Genomic DNA, 26,105 nt, shown 5'->3' on the forward strand with positions numbered 1-26,105 from the left:
ATGCACTTAAAATGTAAGGTTAAGGTAACAATATAAAGTTATTTTGAATATTGAGAAGGTTATTGTCCCGGGACACTTTGAATGGTGATTTTGAAACTTATTCTCTAGCACTCCACCGGTGTGAGTAGCCTAATTATTAGCAGGGTAAATAATTACAGGTTAATACTGAGCTTATAAGCTACTGTGATAAGGTATTTGGAGGCACACTGAAGGCCTCTTTTTTCTTTTGTGATTATTAGTAGGCTACAAATGTATTTGTTTTGTTGTTGTTTTGTTTATTACTTTCTATTTTCATTTTTCATTCAACTAGAGGGTGAAGTGTAAATAAATGCGTTACTTAACCAGTTAATATCCTAGCCTGTTTGGTTTGAGTGGAAGGGTGGGAATTTATAAGGTAGGTGCACATTCACACAATACTGACACGGCCACATAGCTATAGCCTGCCCCCTGAATAGAGTAAGAACAGTAAATGCTAAATTGTTAATGTTCCCTAATGGGCAGTTTTGCCCGTTACATAAACAATGGGCAAGAGTGTTTTAAATCTTTCGAGGAAGACGTTTTCGACCTTCGATCCATGGCATCTCTTTCTGAATACAAAAAAGACCTAATTCTTCTGGGGAAGATCAGCTGTCACTTCCAGAATGATAAATTCACTTGTTCGACGAAGAAAATCCAACAGGAACGTCAACATCAAAGGTCAGAATATTACTTGGATGGAAAAAGAATTTGCCGTGAAACATTCTAACATTGGTAAGTAGGTCTAGCTTTACAACCATTACACTTAGGCCATCCTTAAAAATATTTTTGTTTGCAGTAACAGCCAAAAAAAATAAAAAATGGGTCGGTAGGTAGGTCAATATTTTTTTTTTTCAAGATTCAAAGTAAAAAAAAAAGTTCAATTTTGGTCATGTTGATTACCTAGGAATGAATTTACACAAATGTGCATATCGTGACGTAACTGACTGGGTCTTCAACCCGTGCCTTCAGGCGCACCATTGCAAACCTCATTCTGATGCAGGTTATATAGACCAGCCTTTCTCAAACTTCTTTGACCTGAGGCCCGGTCATGGCAGACTTTTGGGTCATAGGGCTCATCTACATGTACCCAGAAAGAAGGCTACAGTAGCTCTTGACCACGTTATATTGAAATTTGACTATACAATACTCAATGCTATACAGTGTATTATACAGTCTCTGCTCTGTTTCTAAGGAAGTTACAAAAAACAACGTCGTTCTATTAAGTTTCGTTAAATAAATAAATAGCCTTCCAACAGGTTGAAGCGGAGCTTTGATACCAACGTTATCGATTAGTTTCAGTTTCTCTCGCGCAGACGCGCATTGAATGAATGCTCATACCACCACTTAATTGTAGGGCTCCATGTTTAATGACATCGATAGCAGAAACGTTTGTTTTCTTTTTTCGTCGATCCGCGGTTTCTTGATCAACTGCGCAGCAAATTATCAGATGAAGCACCGGGCCTAATTTCACTCCACGACTCAGCAGTCTCCATGTTGCGGACCCATATTTTGAGAAATGCTGAATAGACCACAACCAATTTCAATACTCCGACACGGTCACCGCTAGACTAGGGGGAGAAGGGATGAGAAAAGATCTGGCCACAGTTCTTCCAGAACTTAGTAACAGCGTTATCAGTTTGTGTGAATGAAACGAAGTGACATGCGTAAAACCAATGGTGTAGAGATGACGCCACAGGTTTTTTTTTAAGTGAGCCACGTTTGCATGTAGGCAATTTATATTCACAATACTTGGGCCTACTAAAAGAACTATTATTTTATTGCATTTGTATTGGTTGTTTAGAGTAAAAATTGGTCGGTATTAACGCAAGTTTACAACCGGCAAGTCGGTCGGACTAAAAGGGGAAAAAAAAAAATATTTGGGTCGGTTCTAAATTGACAGGGTCGGTCGGGTTACGGCAAACGAAAATATTTTTAAGGATGGCCTTATGCGACTGATCAGAAGTATGTTCTTGATTTTACTGACAGTATAGCTTACGTGATGTTCCCGTTTAATTTCAGTATCAGCCAGAATAAACTGACAGCTCTACTGAAACACTGCAAGGAAAACGGCTTGACCCCACAAGTTATAAAGTCTGGAGGTCGCCAGAGAAGAGATCAGAGACTGCTCACACATGACGACATCTGCAGTGTTGTTTCGTTCATCGTGAACTTCGCAGAGCTTCACGCATTGGTTCTCCCTGGTGGCGTTCCCGGGAATAAACGTTTCGATGTGAAGTTGCTACCATCTCATCACACCAAGGAGACAGTTTTCTGTGCTAATGAAAGAGGTAGGTGACTTATCCAATGTCGTAGTGGTAAAATAAGAGGTGGGTAAATGTAGTAGGCTATGCAGAATCAGATGTTTAAAAAGACATGCAGAACATGTTTGATGATGGAAGCTTATTGCTGTGATATTAATCCTGTAAGGCCTGTATACTTTTAAATTTACTCTTTATCATAGTCTGAGGGTTTCCAGGCCATAGTGGGTTCAATCTTAAATCAGGATAATGCAGTGGGATTTGGCAATGTTAATAGTTGCATTTGGTACATACACTCTATTAAGATGTGGATAAACTGTGTTTACTTGCATTTAGCTACCACTACATCCTTGCTTATTACTGAGCATTTGTGTGCTGAAATGATGTAAATAAGCCTACGCTGCAAATAAGCCTATGCTGAAAGAACATAATAAGTAGATTTACTTTTACTGATTACAACAGCATTAAAAAAACTGAGATGTTGAAAACAGTACATTGATACAGAAATTAAGCAAGCCTTTCCCTCCTTTGTTTTAACAGAACATCGTGTGGTGAGTCTTGGGACGCCTGTGGAAGACTCTTGTGCCCTACATTGTGCGTACAAAGCCAATGACTGACTTGTGTTGGCAATGCCAAAAGAACAACTTCACCATTTTCAAGACCGCTAACCTGACTGAGGCAGAGAAATCCAGAAATCCAGCCAATCCAGTCGCTGCAGAAAACAGGAGGATCACCTCGTGAAAGTCACCCTAGAACGTTCACTCTATCAAGAGATGGTCCAGAAAGCCAAGGATACCGTGAAAAACAATGCCATTTATGAACTCTGCCCTTGTGATCCATGCTCCCAAGACATCACTGTACAAAAGCCTCACTTGCTCGCTCCATTCCCCATGATTGGCCCGAATTGCCTGCAGCTGCGACTCCCTCACGTGTTGCACAGACACGCCTGTCACTAATTATTAGGCAGGGGATATAACTTACCTGGTCAAGCGGTGCTCCTGTTTGCATCCGGGTGTGACCTGACTGAACTCGCATCTCCAATCTCCTGATAGCCTGTGATTAATCCTGTGTGCATCTTCCAAACCACACATACACGCACACCCACATAACCAGCCAAGAAGACAAAAGACAAAAAGACAACAACTTAATAAATACACCCTTTGTGGTGACCTTGGCTAAATTCTGTCTGTGTCCTTGATGTCCGGTAATGGGTTGGAGGCAGATAGGCCAGACGAAAAAGGTGGTCTCCAGCGACCAGATGCGACACTGTCCCCATAAGCTCCAGCCGCACCCCCGTGCTACTTTAGCCATTAACTTGATTCCCCCCTCTTCACAAGAGCGAGTGGACAGAGCTTCATGAGCCCCTTAGGGAGTGGAGGTCGAGCTGTTCCTCTTCAATCCGGTGATCGTGTGATCCTGCAAGGCTTTGCGACAGTTCCTAGAGCTTCTGCCTATGGTACTGCAGGCCTTACCATGCCACATGTTAGCTTGCTGAAGGCTTCACCTGAGGTCGTGTGGATCCAGCCGGACAGTCCAGCCCCAGTACACTGCAGTGCGTTGGGAGAGAGAAAGGAAGAACACACAGGCTACTATTGGCCAATCCTCTCCAATTCATTAGAATTGGACTCTGGGCGTTTGGGAACAGCTGAGGGAGGAGGCTACTTGAAACTGCGAGTTTCGGTCGGTGTGAGAGAGCGGACTTTCAGTTGAGAGTAATTAACACCCTTTTGAACAATCTAAGCTGTGCTAACGACAGAGGGCGGTCTACGCTGATTCATCATTAGTGATACACGAGGACAGCTGCATGCGATTCCTGTCAGCATAACGATAGAGGCTGTTGCTGAAGCGTCAGCATAAGCGCCAGCCCTCGTTTCAGCCGTCCTCGTTGTTTCAGCCGTCCTCGTGTAAGACGGACGCGGTCAAGACGAGCAAAGTTTACCTGTGCAAGTTCACCGAGCACAGGCGCCGACAGAGGCAAAACATGTGCCATTCCACCATATCTGTTATCACCGGCCATCGCAGAAAACGGCATCATGCCAAAAGGAGCAGAAATCTGCTTAACCTCCAGCAACTTAAATGGTCCTCACCTACAGAAACCTCCTTCTCCATGGGCTTATGGAACTGCCAATCTGCAGTCAATAAAACAGACTTCATAGCTGGCTATGCCAACCACCTTTCGTTGGAACTCCTTGCTCTGACTGAGACTTGGATCAAACCAGAGAACACTGCCACCCCGGCTGCACTCTCCACTAACTTTACCCTCTCCCACAAGAACCCCGCAACTGAGACCAGGCCCTGCCCTACATCTCAGCTCATTTCCCTCTGCAGAGGATCTCCACCCTTCTCTATCTCGTCATTTCCATATCATCTCCATTGGCACAACAGAGCAAGATCAGAGCCCAACGCTTACTCAATCACCTTTCCGTCAGCTTACACAGACTGAAGCGAAGGCGAGATACCCACGACGGGATGAAGGATCGTATGTGCCTCCCGTGCCTCTGGCGTCTTCCAGCTGTGGGGAGCCATTGATGGAGCCGCCGGTACGTCTAACATCCCGTGATGAAGGGCCAGTTCACTGCAATGTATCCAAAGTCCCCCGGGGGTCATGAGCCATGTCCCGAATCTCCATTGAGCCGCGCGACTTCTGATGGTGAGGAGCCAGTTCCACAAGCTCCAGTGCCCTCTGCTGGAGGGGAAGATCCACCTTCAGGGCCGCGGAAGCCATCTCCAGCACCTCCCGCATGCCCAGCGTCTCCAAACAATGTCGGGCCATCACCATTACCCGAAAAAGGAACTGACCTGATGGAGCTGTTAGTTGCATCGGCATATGGCATTCCAAAACCAAAGTTGCCTTACATTGACAGTGGCAGAGAAAGCAACTTTGTTCTGCTGGATATAGCTTTAGGCAATCTGGTGGGCATACATACCCACCTTTCAGAACATTTTAAGTTCCAAATCCTTCTTGACCATTTAAAGCTCCCGAGTGCCTATAGACTAGCTAAGTCGCATATGTACGCCAGAGACCCCTATACATCCGCCCTGGCTGCTCTGAGAACTAGATACGGACAACCTCGCCAGCTAGTCCAGAATGAGATCGGCAGCATTTTGAACACCCCGCTTATCAAGATGGGCGATAATGCTGCCTTTCAAGAATTGCTCTCGCTGTCAGTTCTCTTATTGGGCTGTTAGAGTCAGTAGAGGGGAAGAATGGCAGTGAACTAAAGTGTGGCTCACATGTAGACAAGCTTCTGGGTAAATTGCCCCCTTCATATCATGATGGATTTGTCAAGCACTGCTATGCTCTCAAGGCTATCTGAAGGATGGGACCACGAGAACATACACTCTTCAACATCTGTCGGCCTGGATACGAGGGAAGGTATAAGGTCTTTGTAGGGACACGCATCGCTGAGATACAGGACCTCACTGATGTGAACAGCTGGAGGTATGTGGATAGCCAGAGCAATCCTGCGGATGACATTACGAGAGGATAGACACTGCAAGAGCTAGCACAACATCAAAGATGGAGTGAGGGACCATCGTTCTTACGGAAACCTGAAACTCAGTGGCCGGTCTTCCCTCCATTATCCATTCCACTGCCCCAGAGTGAGACAGATGAGCTAAGGAAGTCTGTTGCCTGTTACCTGGCCCACCAGACACCTGCCTCTCTGCTGCCTGATGTTTTACAATACAGCAGGTTAGAAGATCTGATCGCAGCGGCATCCAGGATTGCCTCTGATGGGGCGGCTACTGCTGCTTCCCACCTTGCAGCGGAAACACTGCTGATCCAGAGAGCTCAGGCTCAGAAGAGCTTAAAGCTCTACTCAAAGATAGAGACTTACCAACTCCTCTTGCTCTCCCCTGAGCTGGACCCTGTATTGAACGTGATCCGGGTAGGCGGAAGACTGCGCCGGGCTGAGTTGGAGCCTGATGTCCTGCATCCGATTGTCCTTGATGGTGATCATCCCCTTTCCAGACTCCTTATTAAGAGCTATGATGAGCAGCTCCTGCACCCTGGACCAGAGCGAGTTCATGGCGAGATACGGCGGAAGTACTGGGTGCTGAGTGGCCGGAGTGCCATAAAGCGGCACCAGAACACCTGACAGGAGTGCCGCAAATGGAAAGCCAAGCCAGACATTCCAAAAATGGCAGACTTACCAACTGCCCCTCTTTGCCTGTTCAAGCCTCCCTTCTGGTCAACGGGGGTCGACTGCTTTGGACTATTCCAGGTCAAAGTGGGCCGCCGGTGTGAAAAAAGTAGTTTAGTCGTATTAGGTTTCTTTTAATGTTCTCACTCTATCGTTTCTCAGCGCTTCTTTTTCCCTCCGTCTTCTTCGCTCTCTTTCTTCTCTGGGCTGACTGACGAATTCTTAGTTAAGTTTCGATTTCCTTTTTTCTCTCACTACATCCTGTAGAGCTATACTATTTTAAAGCTATAAAGTTTATTTTTATTCACTTCTTAATTTAATAATCTTCAATGCATATTTTCTGGTTTTGTCATTTCTCTCTTGGTTTCAATGAAATATGAATCAATAAACTAAACAATGTTTTGATGTTTACTGTTATTTTATCTTCAGGCTCTTATAGGTTAGTTTGTAAACCTGGGTTACAATCACCATTTGGGAGATGATGCTTTACCATGAATCTCATGTTCTCAGGCAGAGCATAGAGCAGTGTTTCTCAAACTTTTTCAGAACAAGGACCACTTAACCAATAAATAAAAAAACCTCACGGACCACCTAGCTAAACAAAAAAATAGTAGGCCTACTCATTGAACCACCTTGCTTATTGTCTTTGCACCTTGCTTTTTGTCAGAGGATTCATGATTTATTCATGATCAATTGGCATAGTTTACATAGGCAGTGTTGCAGAACTATTTGGATTTACATACAAGTTGGTTCAATATTGCAAACAACTCATCTATATTATATTTTACCACGTCTGCTCGCGGACAACTTGGGATAGCTTGCGGACCACCAGTGGTCCCCGGACCATACTTTGAGAAACACTGGCATAGAGTAATTTCCTACATTGAGTGTAGTCCCAACACATCTTATGCTCCCTGAATATATGGACAAATCTAAGACCCCCAGCTAATCCCCATGTGTTCAACTACATACTTGTAACAGGTGCAAAGCATGTTGAGATGTATGCAGCATGTACGCATTTACCACTTTATAATGATTATGCATTTTCCTAAATTGTCATGTCAGGGCTCCCTTGCAAAAGAGGCTGAAGGTTAAATAAAGGTCAAATAAATATTTGTTTATATATTTTTTTAATATTATTTGTACCTAGTACTGCAGATTTGGCCATCGTTGCCTACTTTTCAAATCAAGTTTGCAAGCGTTTCTTTCTTTACCCTTGATTTTCTGTTCTACTGTTTGAACTATTGTAGTTTTCACCTGGACTGCCTGAAATCATATAAGTTCATTAAGCTTGTATGATAAGATTTGATTGTCAGGCCCAATAACATTCATAATTATGTCTCTTTACCATAGATTCATCTTGCAAGTATCGACAAGTATGACTCTTGTATAATTGTGTTTGTACATGGGCCATATTTTGTACCGCTTTGCGGTACATCTAGTTTGTACATGAGTCTGTACCTTCTCTACCTTCACCACTACTATTCCAGCTGAACACAGATGGCTTTTTAGGTGTAAAGTGCGTGAAATGTCTCACTAATGTTAGTCAAAATGGCTCATATGCTCTAGGCTATGTTTTAAAGACTAGATATGTAAACAGTCCTGGACATAAAGGTGCTCTAAGCGATGCTGGAAAATTTCACTTCACTTCAAGGCTGTCAGGGCATTTTGTGGGGTTGTTTGGGTTATTTTCTGTAACCCAGCTTGTTGGGTTGATAGTTTAGGACAGCGCCCCTCCTCTCTCCCACCTGACGTGGAGTACACTACCCAGCACCTGGGTGACTTTAACACAGCTGCATAGTTATTTGAGAGTTCGAAAAAACATTGTTATTCTTCCAACCGTCCAGTCCACCAGCTGTCAGCATGCAATGGAAATCAGGCGATTTCGTAAGGTATGTATCTTTAACTTTTTTAAAATGTTTTATCCAGACGGATTTTAAAAGTCCACCCAGAGATGTAGAAGCTACCCTTCATGATATGAATGGATATTCTGCCTGCCAATTTCGTTCAGCCTCAAACAGGTTAACAATTGTGTCATTCATGCTAACTAACGTTAGCTAACATTAACTTACAATTACTGTTCATGTTAAATATACACAAAGACAGACTCATAAAAACATAGTTCTTTGTTCACTGGGTATGAACTGCTGACAGAAACAAAACAAACTTTTACAACGAACTAAAATGAGCATACCAAGCTGGTCAACATTAGCAGACCATATAGCTAGCATCAATGCTAATTAAATATGCTTCGTGGTGGTTGTAGCCTAGAAGCTAGACTATGGTTGCAGCTAACGTTTGTCAGCTAATATTAGCCAACACTGTTGAAGGAATGTTAGTCTCTTCACTCTTCACTCCTGGTGGATTTTTAATGTTTGTCAACATCATTTAATGATAATGGTTCATGAAAATCTTGATATAAAGTTCTGTAAATAACAGTGATTAATGCACTCTTTTTTTCCCCCTTTGATTCACAGGGGTGATCCCCAAAACGGACGGTGGAATCTGCCTGCCTTCATGGAAGTATCACAAGCTTTTTCTAGCTATCTGTTCAAAAAATAAACTGCCAAATAAATAAATGTCGAACTGTTTTATTTCATTGCATGGCTATTGTTGCCCATTGGATGGATTTTAATATTACAAATAATTAAATTATTATTATTATTATTATTATTATTATTATTATTATTATTATTAAATTAATAATTTTTAAATAATAATAAATTATTATTATTAAAAATAAGATACTTAGAATAACCCATAAATTAGGTCAGCATAACCCAGAAACAGTTTTGTTACGATAACCCAATGTTTGGGTTAGACCATCAACCCAACCCATTGGGTTGACCGAACAACCCAATTTTCGGGGCTAATATAACATATTATTGTAATATTGTGGTTGTTTTTAACCCAATGTTTTTAGAGTGTACTTCCTCCCCCTCCATCCCGTTCAATTGAAACGCGCATCTCTTTTGTGATTTGCTGGAACAGTTCGTTATGTTTTACTGGGCTAGGTTTGGTCAGGTTGTTTTTGTTGCTGTTTTTGGAGCCTGGGCTGTCCACTGAGATCGTGTTTTATCAGTGTATTCAGGACACAGACAGCTAGCGGTTGGTTCGGTGATGTTTGCAGTAAGTGACATGAAATGTTTTAGCTTAAAAAAACGTGTGGTATCGCTTAGAGCACCTTTAAAGGAGAATTTTCACATAGATATCTGTTTTTCAAGGTCACCAAGTAGTGTCGGTAGGGAAAAAAAAACAATGGGTTCTACCTAGCTCAAGTTACTGCAGTAGAGCTACCAGGCAGCTACACTCTCCCCATGTTCATATTTACTGTATGTCTGATGTATTGTTTGTGTTTAATACATGGTGATGAAGCTTGTATTATTGGCTTTCTTTGAACTTCAGCCCGAGTACCCAGGCTATCTAATGGATCCAACTCCTGCTCCGGGAGAGTAGAGGTGTTTTACAAAAGGAAATGGGCCTCAATGTGCGATGCTGCCTTTGACTGGCAGGATGCAGAGGTTGTGTGTCGACAACTGGACTGTGGGGTTCCTGTAGAGGTGCTGGGAGCAGCTGCATTTGGAGAGGGAGAGGGCCATGTGTGGTCAGAGGAGGTCCAGTGTGGAGGCAACGAGACTCAGATTCAACTCTGCCCCACATCCCCTATGAACAACAACTGCTCACATGAGAACAATATTGGGCTGATCTGCAGAGGTACAAATAAAATATTGGCTTCATGGTAACAAATCTGGCATATTTTAGCACTGTCCCAATATATCATCATCTCTTTATTCCCATCCTAGCTGCTGTGAGGTTGATGAATGGCAGCAGTCGCTGTTCTGGAAGAGTTGAAGTTCTACACCGAGGACAGTGGGGCACAGTGTGTGATAACAGATGGGACCTGCTTGATGCTGCAGTGGTGTGTAGAGAGCTGGGCTGTGGAGAGGCTGTAGAAGCTCTCAAAGGTGCTCAGTTTGGACAGGGCTCAGGAGGAATTTGGATGAGTGATGTGGAGTGTGTGGGGTCTGAGTCAACAGTGAAGGACTGCAAGTCACAAAGATGGGGTGCAGAAAACTGTGGTCATCATCAGGATGCAGGAGTCATCTGCTCAGGTGGGCAAACTGAAAACAATGATAGTTTAGTAAATCATATGCCTTATTACACGTCACATTATCATAATATTACAACATATTACAAATATGCCATTTTGCGAAGTACTAGGCTAATTTGAATAAACCTAGTCATATGAAATTTAAATATGCATGCTATTTATAGCTACACATTACTATCATAAATGTACTCATACCAATAAATGGGGCGGTATAATGGCTAAAGAGCCGTAGCCAGAAAAGTTGTGGGTTCAACTCCCTTCTGTCACAGCTGTGCCCTTGAGCAAGGCACTTAACCCCGGGTTGCTCTGAGGAGACTAGCCCCTGTAACAATTGACATGTGTAAGTTGCTTTGGATAAAAGTGTGAGCCAAATGAATACATTAATAAATAATGGGCAATTGCAGGAGTCCAACTGGTGGGCCATTCTTACTGCTCTGGGAGAGTGGAGCTGCTTCATAAGGAGACCAAACACACTGTATGCAGTACCACATTTGACCAGCAGGATGCAGAGGTTGTGTGTCGACAGCTGGACTGTGGGGCTCCTGTAGAGGTGCTGGGAGCAGCTGCATTTGGAAAGGGAGAGGGCCAGGTGTGGTCAGAGGAAATCCAGTGTGGAGGCAACGAGACTCAGATTCAACTCTGCCCAACATCTTCTCTGAAACTGAACTGCTCACATGAAAATGATATAGGACTGATCTGCAGAGGTACAAATAAAATATATTATTATTTGATTCATATAACAGATTCCATATTTAAGAATCCTCAATACATTATCATCTAAAATCCCTCTAGCTGCTGTGAGGTTGGTGAATGGCAGCAGTCGCTGTTCTGGAAGAGTTGAAGTTCTACACAGAGGACAGTGGGGCACAGTGTGTGATAACAGATGGGACCTGCGTGATGCTGCAGTGGTGTGTAGAGAGCTGGGCTGTGGAGAGGCTGTAGAAGCTCTCAAAGGTGCTCAGTTTGGACAGGGTTCTGGAGAAATTTGGATGAGTGATGTGGAGTGTGTGAGGTCTGAGTCAACAGTGAAGGACTGCAGCGCACAAAAATGGGGTGCAGAAAGCTGTAGTCATCATCAGGATGCAGGAGTCATCTGCTCAGGTGGGCTAACTGAAAGCAATGATAGTTTAGTAAATCAAATGCCTTATTACACGTCACATTATCATAATATTACAACATTTAAAAAATATGCAAGTGTGCGAAGTGATAGGGTAATTTAAATAAAAACACACATACAGAACAAATGTAAATATGCATGGTATTCTTAGCTACACATTAGTATTATAAATGTACTCATACCAATAAATGGTTAATTACAGGAGTCCAACTGGTGGGCCGTTCTCACTGCTCTGGCAGAGTGGAGCTGCTTCATAAGGAGACCACACACTGTATGCAGTACCACATTTGACCAGCAGGATGCAGAGGTTGTGTGTCGACAGCTGGGCTGTGGGGCTCCTGTAGAGGTGCTGGGAGCAGATGCATTTGGAGAGGGAGAGGGCCAGGTGTGGTCAGAGGAGATCCAGTGTGGAGGCAACGAGACTCAGATTCAACTCTGCTCAACATCTACACCCTCACACAACTGCTCTCACAAGCACGATGTTGGATTGGTCTGTAATGGTAAATGGTCTTCTCAATCCCACAGATGTAGTGAGGTTGGTGAACGGAGGCAGTCGATGCTCTGGGAGAGTGGAGGTGTATCAGGCAGGAAAGTGGGGCACCGTGTGTGATGATAAGTGGGGTATGCCTGATGCTGCAGTGGTGTGTAGAGAGCTGGACTGTGGTGATGCTGTACAGGCTCTGGGTAGGGCTCACTTTGGAGCGGGATCAGGGAGAATCCAGATGAATGACGTGAGCTGTGAGGGATCAGAGTCCACACTGATGAACTGTCGCCACAAGGGGTGGGATACACATAGATGTGGACATGATGAAGATGCTGGAGTAATCTGTTCAGGTAAGTAACCACTAATTTGAAATGTCGTTAACTAATTCATTATTAAATCATTAAATTTACAAAGATCAACTGCATTATTATCATATTGAGATGGTACTACATGACTTGCAGTGTGAATGAAATGCAATGAAATATAACTGGACGTACCGCATAGCGGTACAAAATATGACTGCCGCTCAGTTCATATCTGCAAAAAATACATTTAGCTTCTTCAGGTTTTTATATTTACGTGTGTGTGTGTGTGTGTGTGTGGACATGTTTGTGTGTCTGTGTTTGAATTGTAATAAAATAGATTCTGTACACTTTAGTGATATTTAGGTGATGTTTATTTACAAAGTAGATAAAGTGGATTTAGAGGCTGTTTTCAGATATAACACGTGTGTGATCAGGCGTGGTCTTGAAATGGATCTGTGTGTTGAGACAGCACACAAGTAGACAGTACTTTGGGTGAATGTGTCCTTACAGTCAATACTGTGGGGGTGAAAGTTAGTTTCACGAGTGATTCTGTGTGTCTTCATAGTGGGATACCATTCACATTTAGTCATTGGTGTAATTATTAGTACCTGGTAGTATCAGGTCAGGGAGCTGTGCCCTACAAAAAATGTGGATATTTGGGTTCTGAATATGTGTCTGCATCTGTGTGTGCTATACATGTGTATGTGCCAGTGTATAGGGTGTGTGTGTGTGTGTAAGATGGTGTTTGTGCATTTTGACATCGTAAACGTTCTCGAGGATGAGTGAAGAGCAGTTTGCAGTAGAGCTACTCATTTTTATTGGCTACATTTTGGTATCTCTTCTGTTCCTTGGAGCCCTATGCATAGTGTGTGATGCGCGCAGTGGGAGTGGCGGCACTGTGTAGCCTATACCAGTGGCGTCATTAGACCTGGGCATTCCAGGCTATAGCCATGGATGTCTTGGGAATAGCCTCGGATCCCTCAAAAAATAATGATGAAAATCTTCCCAGAGATTTTTATGAGGTTCCAATCGAACGCCACGGCCAGCAGCCACAACTGCAACATTGTTACTAATGCTGACCTGGCGTTCCTTATGGAGTCAGAATAATTTGTTGCAAATCAGTGTTCTATTAATATTAATTAATATTAATAGCCTACTATTGCAGCGTATAGTTAGTTAATATGGATACAAGAATGTTTTTTAGGGGGGAAAAACAGTCAGCGCAAGTAGGGGTTGAGAGTGAGACATCATCTCCCCCAACCCCTGATACTTCCATCAGCTCAGGTTTGTGAAAAAAGCAGCCAGCTCTAGCTTTGAATTAATGGTCTGAGTTACTAGCTAGTAGCCAGTCTCTGTACCTCGCTAGCCTTAAGAAACTTCATTTGGATAACTAAAGAGATCAACTTACTTACGTACTGTATCCTACCGGCTCTGTGGGATCGAATCACATTCTTTATAAGCATTCGTTTTCCATGAACTTGTCCTATTAAGTCTGATCAGGGATGGGCAGTATTTCTAATACATGTATTTAAAATACGTATTTCAAATACAAAATACTATTTTGTAATTTGTATTTTATTGAGATAATGAAAATGCCTTCGTATTTTGTATCAAAATACTTCAATGTTGTGTATTTTTGTATTTTCAAAATACTGTAAAATACTTTCTGTGAAACACTGTGATGACATCTATCTAACTATCTATGAAGCACAAAATCTCTGTCTCTGTCTGTCTGTGATACCCTTTCATGGTCAAGCTCCTCTGCTTCAGTAGAGAGTTTATTTTTCTTTGCTGAACTGATTTTTCTAGACTTTAAATTTGTCTATGTTCTCTGACCTGTGAAATATTTCAGTGCTATGGTAACTTGACAAGATACCTCAAACAAAAACATTATCAATTTTGCACATTTTAAATAAGAAATGATTGATAATGTCATAATAATTGGCTTCTAATTGGCTTTACTGATTGGATGGTATTAATGTGATGACCTGATTTTTTATTTTTACTTTTATTTTTTTACATTGATAGAGGTTGTGCACACACCAGTTTCAGGTGTATACAAAATTATTCATCTGTGATGAAATGCTACCTAGCTTAAATTTATAAATAAGTCATCCATTTTGGATTGTTTGTCTTTGAATTATTGTCACTGATTCATAGTGGTCAATCTATTACGCCAACTGGCTGGGAAGTGCAACAGTTGTGGAGTCGGCATTCCTGTTGCTGTAAAACAGTACATCTCTAAACTCAAACAGTAGAATAACAGTCAATAAATTGGACTGTCAGAGCAGATACTAAAAGCCATGTCGAGTGTCCTGTTCGCTCTTAAACTTTCCATCACATTTGGTCCCTCTGCCTAGCCACATAGCCTGGCTAACGCCAGACCTCATCTCATTGAGTTTGGGTCTGGGAACTACACATTCATGATCTCGTATTTGAGACGTGGTTTACGAATGCTCAGAGCCATTTATTTGAATGTCTATCAAATGCGTCTGTACGTAGCTCATAACCACTTCAGTGTTTCATCATCGTCTTGCTGTCCCCCCTCCGTTCTGTGATTGGTTCCTTTGTTGAGGTGAAAATCGGGTCCCTGGAATCCATCCACTCGTAAATGTGTTAGAGTTATCTACTTTTAAAGAACATTCCGTGTGATCACATAGCCTACGTTCAATGTTGCAATATTATCAGAAGGTCCTATGTGCAATTGGCTTTTGAGCAGGATCTTACAAGAACATTTCAAAATGAATGGAAAGACACAGTGATGATGAGATTTTGCACTCAGCTGTAGCCTAGGCTTGATAGTGGTGAGTCTGTTCTAGCCCATTTGCTTCTATTGTAGCCTATGCAACTATTCAATTGAACGCTGTGTGCTAGTCTATTAAACACTATAGGCTATGACCACTATGTGAGGTGTCTCTACAAACTTGTGCCTTTTATGTATGTGTACACAGGATTTGATGTCCGATAAACACAACTAAGAAGAAAACCGAATTGCAGCAAAAGAAAACTATAAGGTTCCATTTGAAACTAGAAATCATAACAGTTGGTGCCCCGAAAAAGTTTAGTAATTATCCGGAACACATTCACTCAAAAAAGTTCCAGTATGTGTGGCAACTCTAGTGTGTGTGTGTGTCACCAGGTGAGGAGACTGTTGTTGTGGGCACAAAGCTGTTGTCACTAGGGTATGTGCAATTCATTTGCACGGTGCACAGAACTCTGATGTGGACTTGCGGTCCAGAAGCTGCCCGCAACCGCCATAGTGGTGTCCAAACACAGAGGTAACGGTTCGATGCTGGACAGGTTATACAGTTTGCATAGAGAGAGACTGCCTAATGGGAGGTGTGGTTCTCAGGGTTGCCAACTTTGGGTGTTTGGCTGGAGTGAGATTTTGTGAAGTCATAGTGCGTGTGCGTTTTCATTTTTCCCTAGACCTAATTGTAAAAAGTTCTGTCCCCTGACTCTTTTGCTATGTACAGTATAATCCCTGATTTATGTTTAAAAAAAAGAACTAATAGAATGGAAAAGTTTCTTCAAAATGTACAATTAAATTATTGATTGCACTTGAAAACAAGACCAGTGTTTTAACCCTGTGGCATGGAAGGATTATGAGCCACTGGGCCCCTGGGCACAGACATGAAAAAGGCCCCCCTGCCCACCTGAAAAAGGTAGTACCTCAGTAGCCCCGGTAGAAAAAATTGAAAAATAACCCCTTAAATGATGACTTCTGGTGAGTTTTGTGGAAAGAAATGGACAGATTGAGACTTATGAATGTGTGTATGAGTGTACGTATGTATCAGGGATGGAAATCAAATATTTTTTTCCACCTACCATTGTGGCTGGTGGATTCCAAAGTCTACCAGCCACTCAACTTTTTTTACCAGCCACTAGAGATGCAGTATAAACATTTGATGAAAAATCATGACCAAATGATCACGGTTATTGGTATTATTGCAATATGATTAATGTCACGGTAGCTGTAAGGAGAGCTGGACCGAGGCGCAAGCCGAGATCGAGGCACACTTGTGAAAACAGGAATCTTTAATATGAATGCACGCTACACGAACGCTACAGCAAACCACGAAACAACATCAATGACCGACAGGGGACTGAGGGGAGACAGAGGGTTTAAATACACAGGGGTTAACAGGGCACAGGTGAAAACCATTATTAAACTAACAAGGATCAGTTGAGGGGCGGAGACACAGGCACATGGAACAGAGACACCTGGCAAACAAACATGGCACATGGCACAGGACACAGGAAGTAATCAAAGCAAACAGGAAGACAAGAGGAGCAGACATGATGGAAAAACATTAGACGGGGAGAACAAGACAAGACGGAACAGGAACTGATCCTGACAATTCAAATGTGCTGACTTTTTTTTCTAAACCTGCCATCAATGTTGGACAGAACTCATAATTGGCTTGCCCTTCATGCTCAGTAGCAACAAATCTAAAGGTCAACAGAAGAGCTATAGTGTCATAAAAGTGGTATGGCTCCTTTAAGACCCAATCCACTGGTGTGAGTTCTGGAGCCATCCAACTTTATCTAACTCTATACTATCCTACATCATCTGATTTTAATATTATGTCTGGACTATATTTAACATTTATTTTCTATTTGGCCTGTTATGAAATCATGCATTGAACAATATAAGCACACTTTTTTAAGACACTTAAATACATGCATGCTTAGCCTTTTGTGAAAACAAATCATTATGGCTACATCGACAAACTCTTAGCCATGAGCTGTATATCCTCTGATTTTAATATTTACACATATATAGGTATTTAAGCACAACTCAGTTTTAAGACACTTAAAGCCCAAAATTGGAGACCATATAATTTGCTACCATTTCAAAACCGGATTACTCTGGAACGGCTTATTGTACAGGGGATTGCATTACACCTTTGTGTTCGGTAAGGTCTGCTGTTTATTCTGGTTTACGCTTTGTCATGTGTGGAAGATATTCCACCTATATGAATTAAAATGAGCGCAGAGCTATGCAGAGAGTAGCCTAATATGATTATTTCTTGAAAGTTAATTTTCTCGCGATCCTTTTATCGCAGCAAATAGCGGCTATAGCACCTTATAAAAGATGAGAAAAACTTATTTCATGTGATGTCTGTGAGGCTACTTCGCGAATAGTTCAATAGAGATGAATGGTCGGTCTGCCTCATGTCTAAATAGCAGTGTGTTCAGTGAAGGTGTCGTGGACCGGATTAAAATTGCCTAGTCAGCGAATCAACAATCAGATAAATACGACGGAGTATTAGGGCCACACATGAAGAGAAAAAATATTTTTGCCATGGCGAGATTAAACTCGACATGTTGACTTTAAAGTCGACATGTCGACATTAAACTCGACATTTCGAGAATAAAGTTGAAATATCATATCTACTTTCATCTCGACGTGTCGACTTTAAAATTGACATGCTGACATTAAACTCGCAATAGGCCCTACTGCCTACACAGTTTAAGCTATGTAGCCTACACTAATACACAATATGTTACATGAAAAATGGGCTTCAAATATGTGTTACTTCAGATAGATTGCGTCTTGTTAACTATCATTGCCGTCATCGTGGAGTGCTGTCTCGCGGTTATGGAAATACTATGCCATTTAGGCTAAATAGCTAGAAAAATATATGTATCCAATGATGTTTCTATACAAAATGTTATTTCACTCTGTTTTACGTGGTTAAGGCCACTGCACATCCAAATAACTGCCCTTCATGACCCACGGGCGTCACTCTCCATAGGATAACATGACAAAACTCATTTTTCTAAAACTGCTTTTCCATGTCTCACCTGCAATACTAGGAGGCTAGAAACACAGGTATAGCCTAAGCATATATACTATTTTGATCCCGTGAGAGAATATGTGTGCATGCACTTTATTTATACACTTTGTGTGCATGTGTGTGCAAGTAGACTACTAGCCTACATGGGGTGGTCGGGAGGACAGCTTCATTCGTCCCTCCATAGACATTCAGCAATGGGCTGTTTTGCATCCATTACAAACAAGCAACGTGAAAGTCTAGGATTGGGGAGAGCGCCTAGTATGCCTCTAGTGCATAAGCATGAAGTTGAACATTCAGATGCAACAACTAAATGTTTAGAACAACACTTTAATAATAGGCCTACAATAAATAAATAAACCGCTATGACGTTTAGGCTACTTTTGACCATCGCATTTATCGCCTGTAACTCCATGATAAGGACCTAACAGCAAAGTATTTGGCTGAGCAACGTAGGTTAATATGTTCTATGTTTTGTGCACATGATATAGGCCTATGTCTAATCATTGTTGCACTCGAACACTCTGAATCATTGTTGCACTTGTTGGATTGTTTCATTCGTCCTCCCTTTCAATCGTCCCGAGCGGTCGTTCTCTCTCCCAACTAACTTTATTCCCAAAATGTTGAGTTTAATGTCGACACGTCGAGATTAAAGTCGACATGATATTTCAACTTTATTCTCGAAATGTTGAGTTTAATGTCGACGTGGCGACATTAAAGTCGATACGTCGAGATTAAAGTCGATATTAAATTTCAACTTTATTCTCGAAATGTCGAGTTTAATGTTGACATTTCCTTATGCCTTAAACTCGTACCCTGTCAGTTTAATCTCGTCATGGCAAAAATATTTTTTTCCTTCATGTGTGGCCCTAAAAAGACAACAACTGCAGTGAGTTGGGAGAGAGAAAGCAAGAACACATAGGCTACTACTGGCCAAATCCTCTCCAATTGTTAGAATTGGACTCTGGGCGTTTGGGAACAGCTGAGGGAGGAGGCTACTTGAAACTGTGAGTTTCGGTCGGTGTGAGCGAGCGGACTTTCAGTTGACAGTAATTAACACCCTTTTGAACAATCTAAGCTGTGCGAACGTCAGAGGGCGGGATCAGACGTGACTAGCTCCTTATAATATCGGAGCACCTCTCAGGTAATCAGACAACAACTGCAGTGAGTTGGGAGAGAGAAAGCAAGAACACATAGGCTACTACTGGCCAAATCCTCTCCAATTGTTAGAATTGGACTCTGGGCGTTTGGGAACAGCTGAGGGAGGAGGCTACTTGAAACTGTGAGTTTCGGTCGGTGTGAGCGAGCGGACTTTCAGTTGACAGTAATTAACACCCTTTTGAACAATCTAAGCTGTGCGAACGTCAGAGGGCGGGATCAGACGTGACTAGCTCCTTATAATATCGGAGCACCTCTCAGGTAATCAGACAACAACTGCAGTGAGTTGGGAGAGAGAAAGCAAGAACACATAGGCTACTACTGGCCAAATCCTCTCCAATTGTTAGAATTGGACTCTGGGCGTTTGGGAACAGCTGAGGGAGGAGGCTACTTGAAACTGTGAGTTTCGGTCGGTGTGAGCGAGCGGACTTTCAGTTGACAGTAATTAACACCCTTTTGAACAATCTAAGCTGTGCGAACGTCAGAGGGCGGTCTACGCTGATGCATCATTAGCGAGATAGGAGGACAGCTGTATGCAATTCCTAGCAGCATAAAATTAGTGGCGGCAGCTGAAGCGTCAGCATAAGCGGCAGCCCTCGTTTCAGCCGTCCTCGTGTAAGACGGACGCGGTCAAGACGAGCAAGTTGACCTGTGCAAGTTCACCGAGCACAGGCACCGACAAAGGCAAAATGTGCCGTTCCACCATATCTGTTATCACCGGCCATTGCAGAAAACGGCATCATGCCAAAAGGGGCAGAAATCGCCTTAACCTCCAGCAACTTAAACGGTCCTCACCGACAGAAACCTCCTTCTCCATGGGCTTGTGGAACTGTCAATCCGCAGTCAACAAAACGGACTTCATAGCTGGCTATGCCAACCACCTTTCGTTGGAACTCCTTGCTCTCACTGAGACTTGGATCAAACCAGAGAACACTGCCACCCCGGCTGCACTCTCCACTAACCTTACACTATCCCACACCCCTCGCCCATCTGGACGAGGAGGCGGGACGGGCCTGCTGATCTCCAACAAATGGAAATTCACCCCGCTACTGCCTTCAAACAAATATGTCTCATTCGAATTCCATGCCATCACAGTGATCGCCCCAGCAAAACTCTACGTGCTGGTCATCTACCGCCCTCCAGGCCAACTAGGCGACTTTATTGACGAACTTGACACTCTGCTATCCTCCATCCCTGAGCATGACTGTCCGCTTCTTGTTCTCGGTGATATGAACATCCACTTAGATGCCCCAGGCTCAGCGGACTTTTTGGCCCTGGTCCACTCCTTTGACCTCGAACTGGTTCAAAGCCCACCGACTCACAAAGCTGGCAAAGAGCTTGACTTGATTTTCACTCGGAACTGCAGCACAGACACCCTCACGGTGACACCTCTCCATCTTTCTGACCACTTCTTCATCCAGTTCAACGTCAGCCTGACAGAACAGCCTCCGGCTCCTCAGCCGATGGTCACGTTCCGCCGCAACATCCGGAACCTGTCTCCAACGCACTTCTCCTCTGTGGTTGCCTCCGGTCTACCTCCACTCAACACCTTCTCCTCTCTGGAGGTCAATGAAGCCACTGACTCGCTCTGTTCCACACTGACCTCGTGTCTAGACGAGCTGTGCCCTCTTACCACAAGGCCAGCTCGATCCAAACATTCTCATCCATGGCTAAATGATACCCTCCGATCGCAGCGCACCAAACTCAGAGCCGCGGAGAGGAAATGGCACAAATCCAAACTAGCTGACGACCTCAAAAACTACCAGACACTCCTGACCTCCTTCTCAGCCAGCATCACTGCTGCTAAGACTGCTTTCTACAATGACAAAATCAACAGCGCTACAGACACTCGAAAACTTTTCTCAACCTTCAAATCGCTACTCAACCCTCAGCTGCCTCCTCCTCCATCCAGCCTTACTGCAGATACCCTCGCCTCATTTTTTACAAACAAAGTGGCGGCAATCAGCAGTCAATTCTCTACATGCCCACTCAACGCATCTGACTCAGATACCGCACTCCTACAACCTCTAGGGACTGCTGGAACATCTTTTTCAGCATTCACGCCTCTCTCCGAGAGTGAAGTGTCCAGACTCCTGACATGCAGCCGTCCTACCACATGCTCGCTGGACCCTATACCTACGAGCCTACTTCAGTCCATCAGCCCGACCATCGCTCCAGCTATCACACATGTGATCAATGCCTCGCTAACCTCCGGCACATTTCCAACAGCGTTCAAAATGGCCCGGGTAACACCGTTACTTAAGAAAGCTTCTCTCAACCCTGCTCAAGTCGAGAACTACCGCCCTGTCTCACTACTGCCTTTCCTATCCAAAGGCATTGAACGAGCAGTCTCCAAACAGGTCTCTGACTTCCTTTCACAGAACAACCTTCTGGATCCAAATCAGTCTGGGTTCAAAAGCGGCCACTCTACCGAAACGGCTCTGCTGTCTGTAACAGAAGCCTTAAAAGAAGCCAGGGCGACCGCTCGGTCATCAGTACTCATTCTGCTTGACTTATCGGCTGCCTTTGACACGGTTAATCACCGTATCCTTCTCTCTATACTCGCTGACATGGGAATCTCCGGTTCTGCTCTCTCCTGGTTTGAATCCTACCTCACAGGACGCTCGTTTAACGTATCATGGCTTGGTCAGCTATCTGCACCTCACCATCTCACCACAGGGGTCCCCCAGGGCTCAGTGCTGGGCCCCCTCCTCTTTGCTATCTACACCACCTCCTTGGGACAGATTATCCGTTCGCACGGCTTCTCATACCACTGCTATGCAGACGACACACAGCTCTATCTGTCCTTTCCACCTGACGACCCCCTGGTTTCAGCACGGATCTCGGATTGCCTTTCAGACATAGCTACATGGATGAAGGCACACCACCTCCAGCTGAACCTCTCAAAGACTGAACTGCTGGTCATCCCAGCTAAACCTACCATACACCACGACATCAACATCAAATTTGACTCCCTGTCTGTTTCACCGACCAGGACTGCAAGAAATCTAGGAGTTGTTCTCGACAACCAACTAAACTTCTCAGATCATGTTGCCTCAGTCGCCCGGTCATGCCGTTTCGCACTCTACAACATACGGAAAATCAGGACTTACTTGACTCAAGATGCTACCCAACTTCTGGTTCAGGCAATAGTCATCTCACGACTCGACTACTGCAATGCCCTCCTGACAGGTCTCCCAGCCTGCGCAGTGAAACCACTTCAGATGATCCAGAACGCAGCGGCGCGCCTGGTCTACAACCAACCCAAAAGGGCACATGTTACCCCGCTGCTCATCCAGCTACACTGGCTACCTATGGCGGCCCGCATCAAATTCAAGTCTCTAACGCTTGCCTACAAAGTAGTCTCCGGTTCTGCTCCCACCTACTTGAATGCCCTCATACAGACTTACACTACCTCCAGACCGCTGCGCTCCTCTGACGAACGACGTCTAGCTCTACCACCGGTACGCTCAAGCCAATCCAAACTTTTCTCATCTGTTGTTCCTCGTTGGTGGAACACACTGCCAGTTCCTACAAGGGCAGGGACATCCTTTTCCACGTTCAAAAAACTCCTGAAGACCCAGCTCTTTAGAGAACATCTACTCTCATAGCAACACTTACAACAAGTCTTACTGATCCTAGCACTCACCAGCCGTTAAACTGACAAGTAACTGTTAAAATACAGCACTCACCGACGCACTTATTCTTACTGTACTCTAATGTGTTTTTTTTTTTTTAAACTGTCCTAAAATTGTGAGAATTGTTCTAAAACTTACTGTTTACCATGTTGTTAGTCGCTTTGGTTAAAAAGCGTCAGCCAAATGTAATGTAATGTAATGTAATGTAATACTCCGTCGTAGAGAAAACTGCGCCGAGAACATAATAAGCGGATATTAGACCTACCTGCTGTTGGTCTAGACATATTTATGCCTTAAACTCGTACCCTGTCATTTAGAAACAATGCTGTGGTCTAGTCTAGTCATAGTCTAGTAGTTAGCAACCCTGGGTTCTCGATCCTCAACGACTACCCATCGCTGGGCCTGGATACATTAGCGCACACCTGACTGCAAACGCTCCTCTATGCCCTTCCCTCACTTGTGCTCATTCCAAGTCTGCTGGACGGCGTGCAGATAGAGAGGGCCACTCAATGATACTTATTGTCCCGCACTGGCCGACCCAAACCTGGACCTGGCCTGGTCCCTGAATAGGCGGGACTGCTGAGTACTGGACGACCCCCCTCAGTCATTGAACCTATTCAGAGTGCAAGATCACAGTCTACTTGGGTCTGTATTTTGCACACCAGCGCATGGCGTAAAACTCGTTTTCCACCCGCGCAAAGTTTAATTCGGTATTTTGCACGTTTATTTTTTAAACAATGCACCCAGGGGTGTGGCAATTAACAACCTATGGAGGGGCCTGACGCATTGTCTAAAAATCGCTATTGTACACCTGGTCAGAAGTCTATGGCGAGTTGTTTATATGTTATTTTAAGAGCGCATTGTCAGTCATATTGGCAGGTGCACGCACCATCCTTCTATCATTTATGAACGCACACCAGCGCACGTCCATGCAAAACATTACAAATTGCATGATTACAATGGGAAGCATAATTAAAATAAAGATATTACGAAATACTGTACATCTCATGATGAGTAGTTATTCACCATCATTTGCAAATTGGTAATGACGGTTAAAAGTGATTAGGGGAGAGGCGAGAGACACGTATGGAGCACAGCTGAAGACACACTGTCACGAGATATAAGCAATTCCTCTGCAGGATAAATGTTGTTTTGTTCAGTCATTTGAGCAATATTTGGGTAAGTGTTTTTCAGCCTGTTTTCGATGGTAAAAGTCAATAGTGAAAGTAACTGCATATAACTCCGTCTTGTCGTTGACTGACACCTTGGTGAAGTTAGTTTCACTTTGCCAATGAGTTCAAATAATAGACGAATGCAAATGCGTGAAGGCTATGCTAAGTTTTAGTAAAGCATGGTTTAGTGGAATGACTGTTCCATAGGGTCTCGCAAGCAGCCTCCTTCAAATGCGCCGTTGAATGCCAAAATACCGATGCATTTATTTGACATATCGCGCTTTGCGCCGTTAAAGGGAATGACAGATGTCATTGGTTTAAATGATGTTACACCCCAAACACACCCATATGACTGATTAAAAAACCTAGGAACACCTTGTTGCGCCATGCACTCCACGTTTGATAACGAAACCCCTCCCAATGTGAACTGGACATTCTACTAAATTTGAATAGACTTTTGACGAGTGTTGATGCACTTTAGAAGGTCATGATAGGGCCCATGGTCTCTCTACTCTTTAAAGTGGCAGGTGTTTGATTGACTGATTCACCAGTGTCACAAGAGCTTCAACTGACAATGGAGCCTGTCGGCAATTTTGAGAATTTTTCTAAATTCTCATGTCATGTCAGGGCTCCCTTGCAAAAGAGGCTGAAGGTCTAAATGGGTTTCACCTGGTTAAATAAAGGTCAAATAAATAAATATTTCAAGTCAGAGATAAGGGCAAATATAACATTGTGAGCCAGATCTATAGGAGCAAAAGCAGGACATTCTGGGTCTTGGAGAAAATAAATGGGAATCAAAGGACAAGTCAGGTTATTTCATTGATTTTCTGTTCTACTGTTTGAACTATTGTAATACATCAACTATGTTTTCACCTGGACTGCCTGAAGTCATATAAGTTAATTAAACTTGTATGATATGATATGGTTGTCAGGCCCAATAACATTCATATAATGTTTCATATAACCCGTTTCATTTCAATATCAAATTAATCCCTTTACCATAGATTCATCTTGCAAGTATTGACAAGTATGACTCCTGTATAATTTTTGTACATAGGCCATATTTTGTACCGCTTTGCGGTACATCTCGTCTGTACATGGGTCTGTACCTTCTCTACCTTCACCACTACTACTCCAGCTGAGCACACTGGTCCACTGGTCCTTTTTGGGTGTGAAGTGCGTCAAATGTTAGCTCACTAATGTTAGACATGTCTCAATATGCTCATGTAGGCTATGTTTTAAAGACTAGATATCAAAACAGCTCTGGACTTAAAAGAACAATTTTCACATAGATCTGTGTCTTTCAAGGTCACCGAGTAGTGTCGGTAGTGAAAAATAAAAACTAAAAACAATCGGTTCTACCTAGCTCAAGTTACTGGAGTACTAGAGCTACCAGGCAGCTACAGTACTACACTCTCCCCATGTTCATATTTACTGTATGTCTGATGTATTGTTTGTGTTTAATACATGGTGATGAAGCTTGTATTATTGGCTTTCTTTGAACTTCAGCCCGAGTACCCAGGCTATCTAATGGATCCAACCCCTGCTCCGGGAGAGTAGAGGTGTTTCACAAAGAGAAATGGGCCTCAATGAGCGATGCTGCCTTTGACTGGCAGGATGCAAAGGTTGTGTGTCGAGAACTGGACTGTGGGGCTCCTGTAGAGGTGCTGGGAGCAGCTGCATTTGGAGAGGGAGAGGGAGAGGGCCAGGTGTGGTCAGAGGAGATCCAGTGTGGAGGCAACGAGACTCAAATTCAACTCTGCCCCACATCCCCTATGAACAACAACTGCTCACATGAGAACAATATTGGGCTGGTCTGCGGAGGTACAAATAAAATATTGGCTTCATGGTAACAAATCTGCCATATTTTAGCACTGTCCCAATATATCATCATCTCT

General features: G+C 43.4%; 1 protein-coding gene and 1 long non-coding RNA gene across 2 annotated transcripts in view; both read left to right on the forward strand.

Annotated features, from left to right (window-relative positions):
- LOC121697882 (deleted in malignant brain tumors 1 protein-like) overlaps positions 1-26,105 on the forward strand; it is a 136,930-nt gene that overhangs the window by 70,603 nt on the left and 40,222 nt on the right. Inside the window, 8 exon segments of the mRNA XM_042079670.1 lie at positions 9,827-10,135; positions 10,225-10,533; positions 10,937-11,236; positions 11,325-11,633; positions 11,852-11,929; positions 11,931-12,175; positions 12,177-12,483; positions 25,717-26,031. Of these exon segments, the coding sequence (XP_041935604.1) occupies positions 9,827-10,135; positions 10,225-10,533; positions 10,937-11,236; positions 11,325-11,633; positions 11,852-11,929; positions 11,931-12,175; positions 12,177-12,483; positions 25,717-26,031 (2,172 nt within the window).
- Positions 7,633-9,012, forward strand: LOC121697000. Its single transcript, XR_006026366.1, has 2 exons — positions 7,633-8,313; positions 8,899-9,012. It is a non-coding gene; the product is annotated as an uncharacterized LOC121697000 (long non-coding RNA).

This window comes from Alosa sapidissima, chromosome 22 (assembly GCF_018492685.1).
Source record: "Alosa sapidissima isolate fAloSap1 chromosome 22, fAloSap1.pri, whole genome shotgun sequence".
NCBI classification, from domain to species: domain Eukaryota; kingdom Metazoa; phylum Chordata; class Actinopteri; order Clupeiformes; family Clupeidae; genus Alosa; species Alosa sapidissima.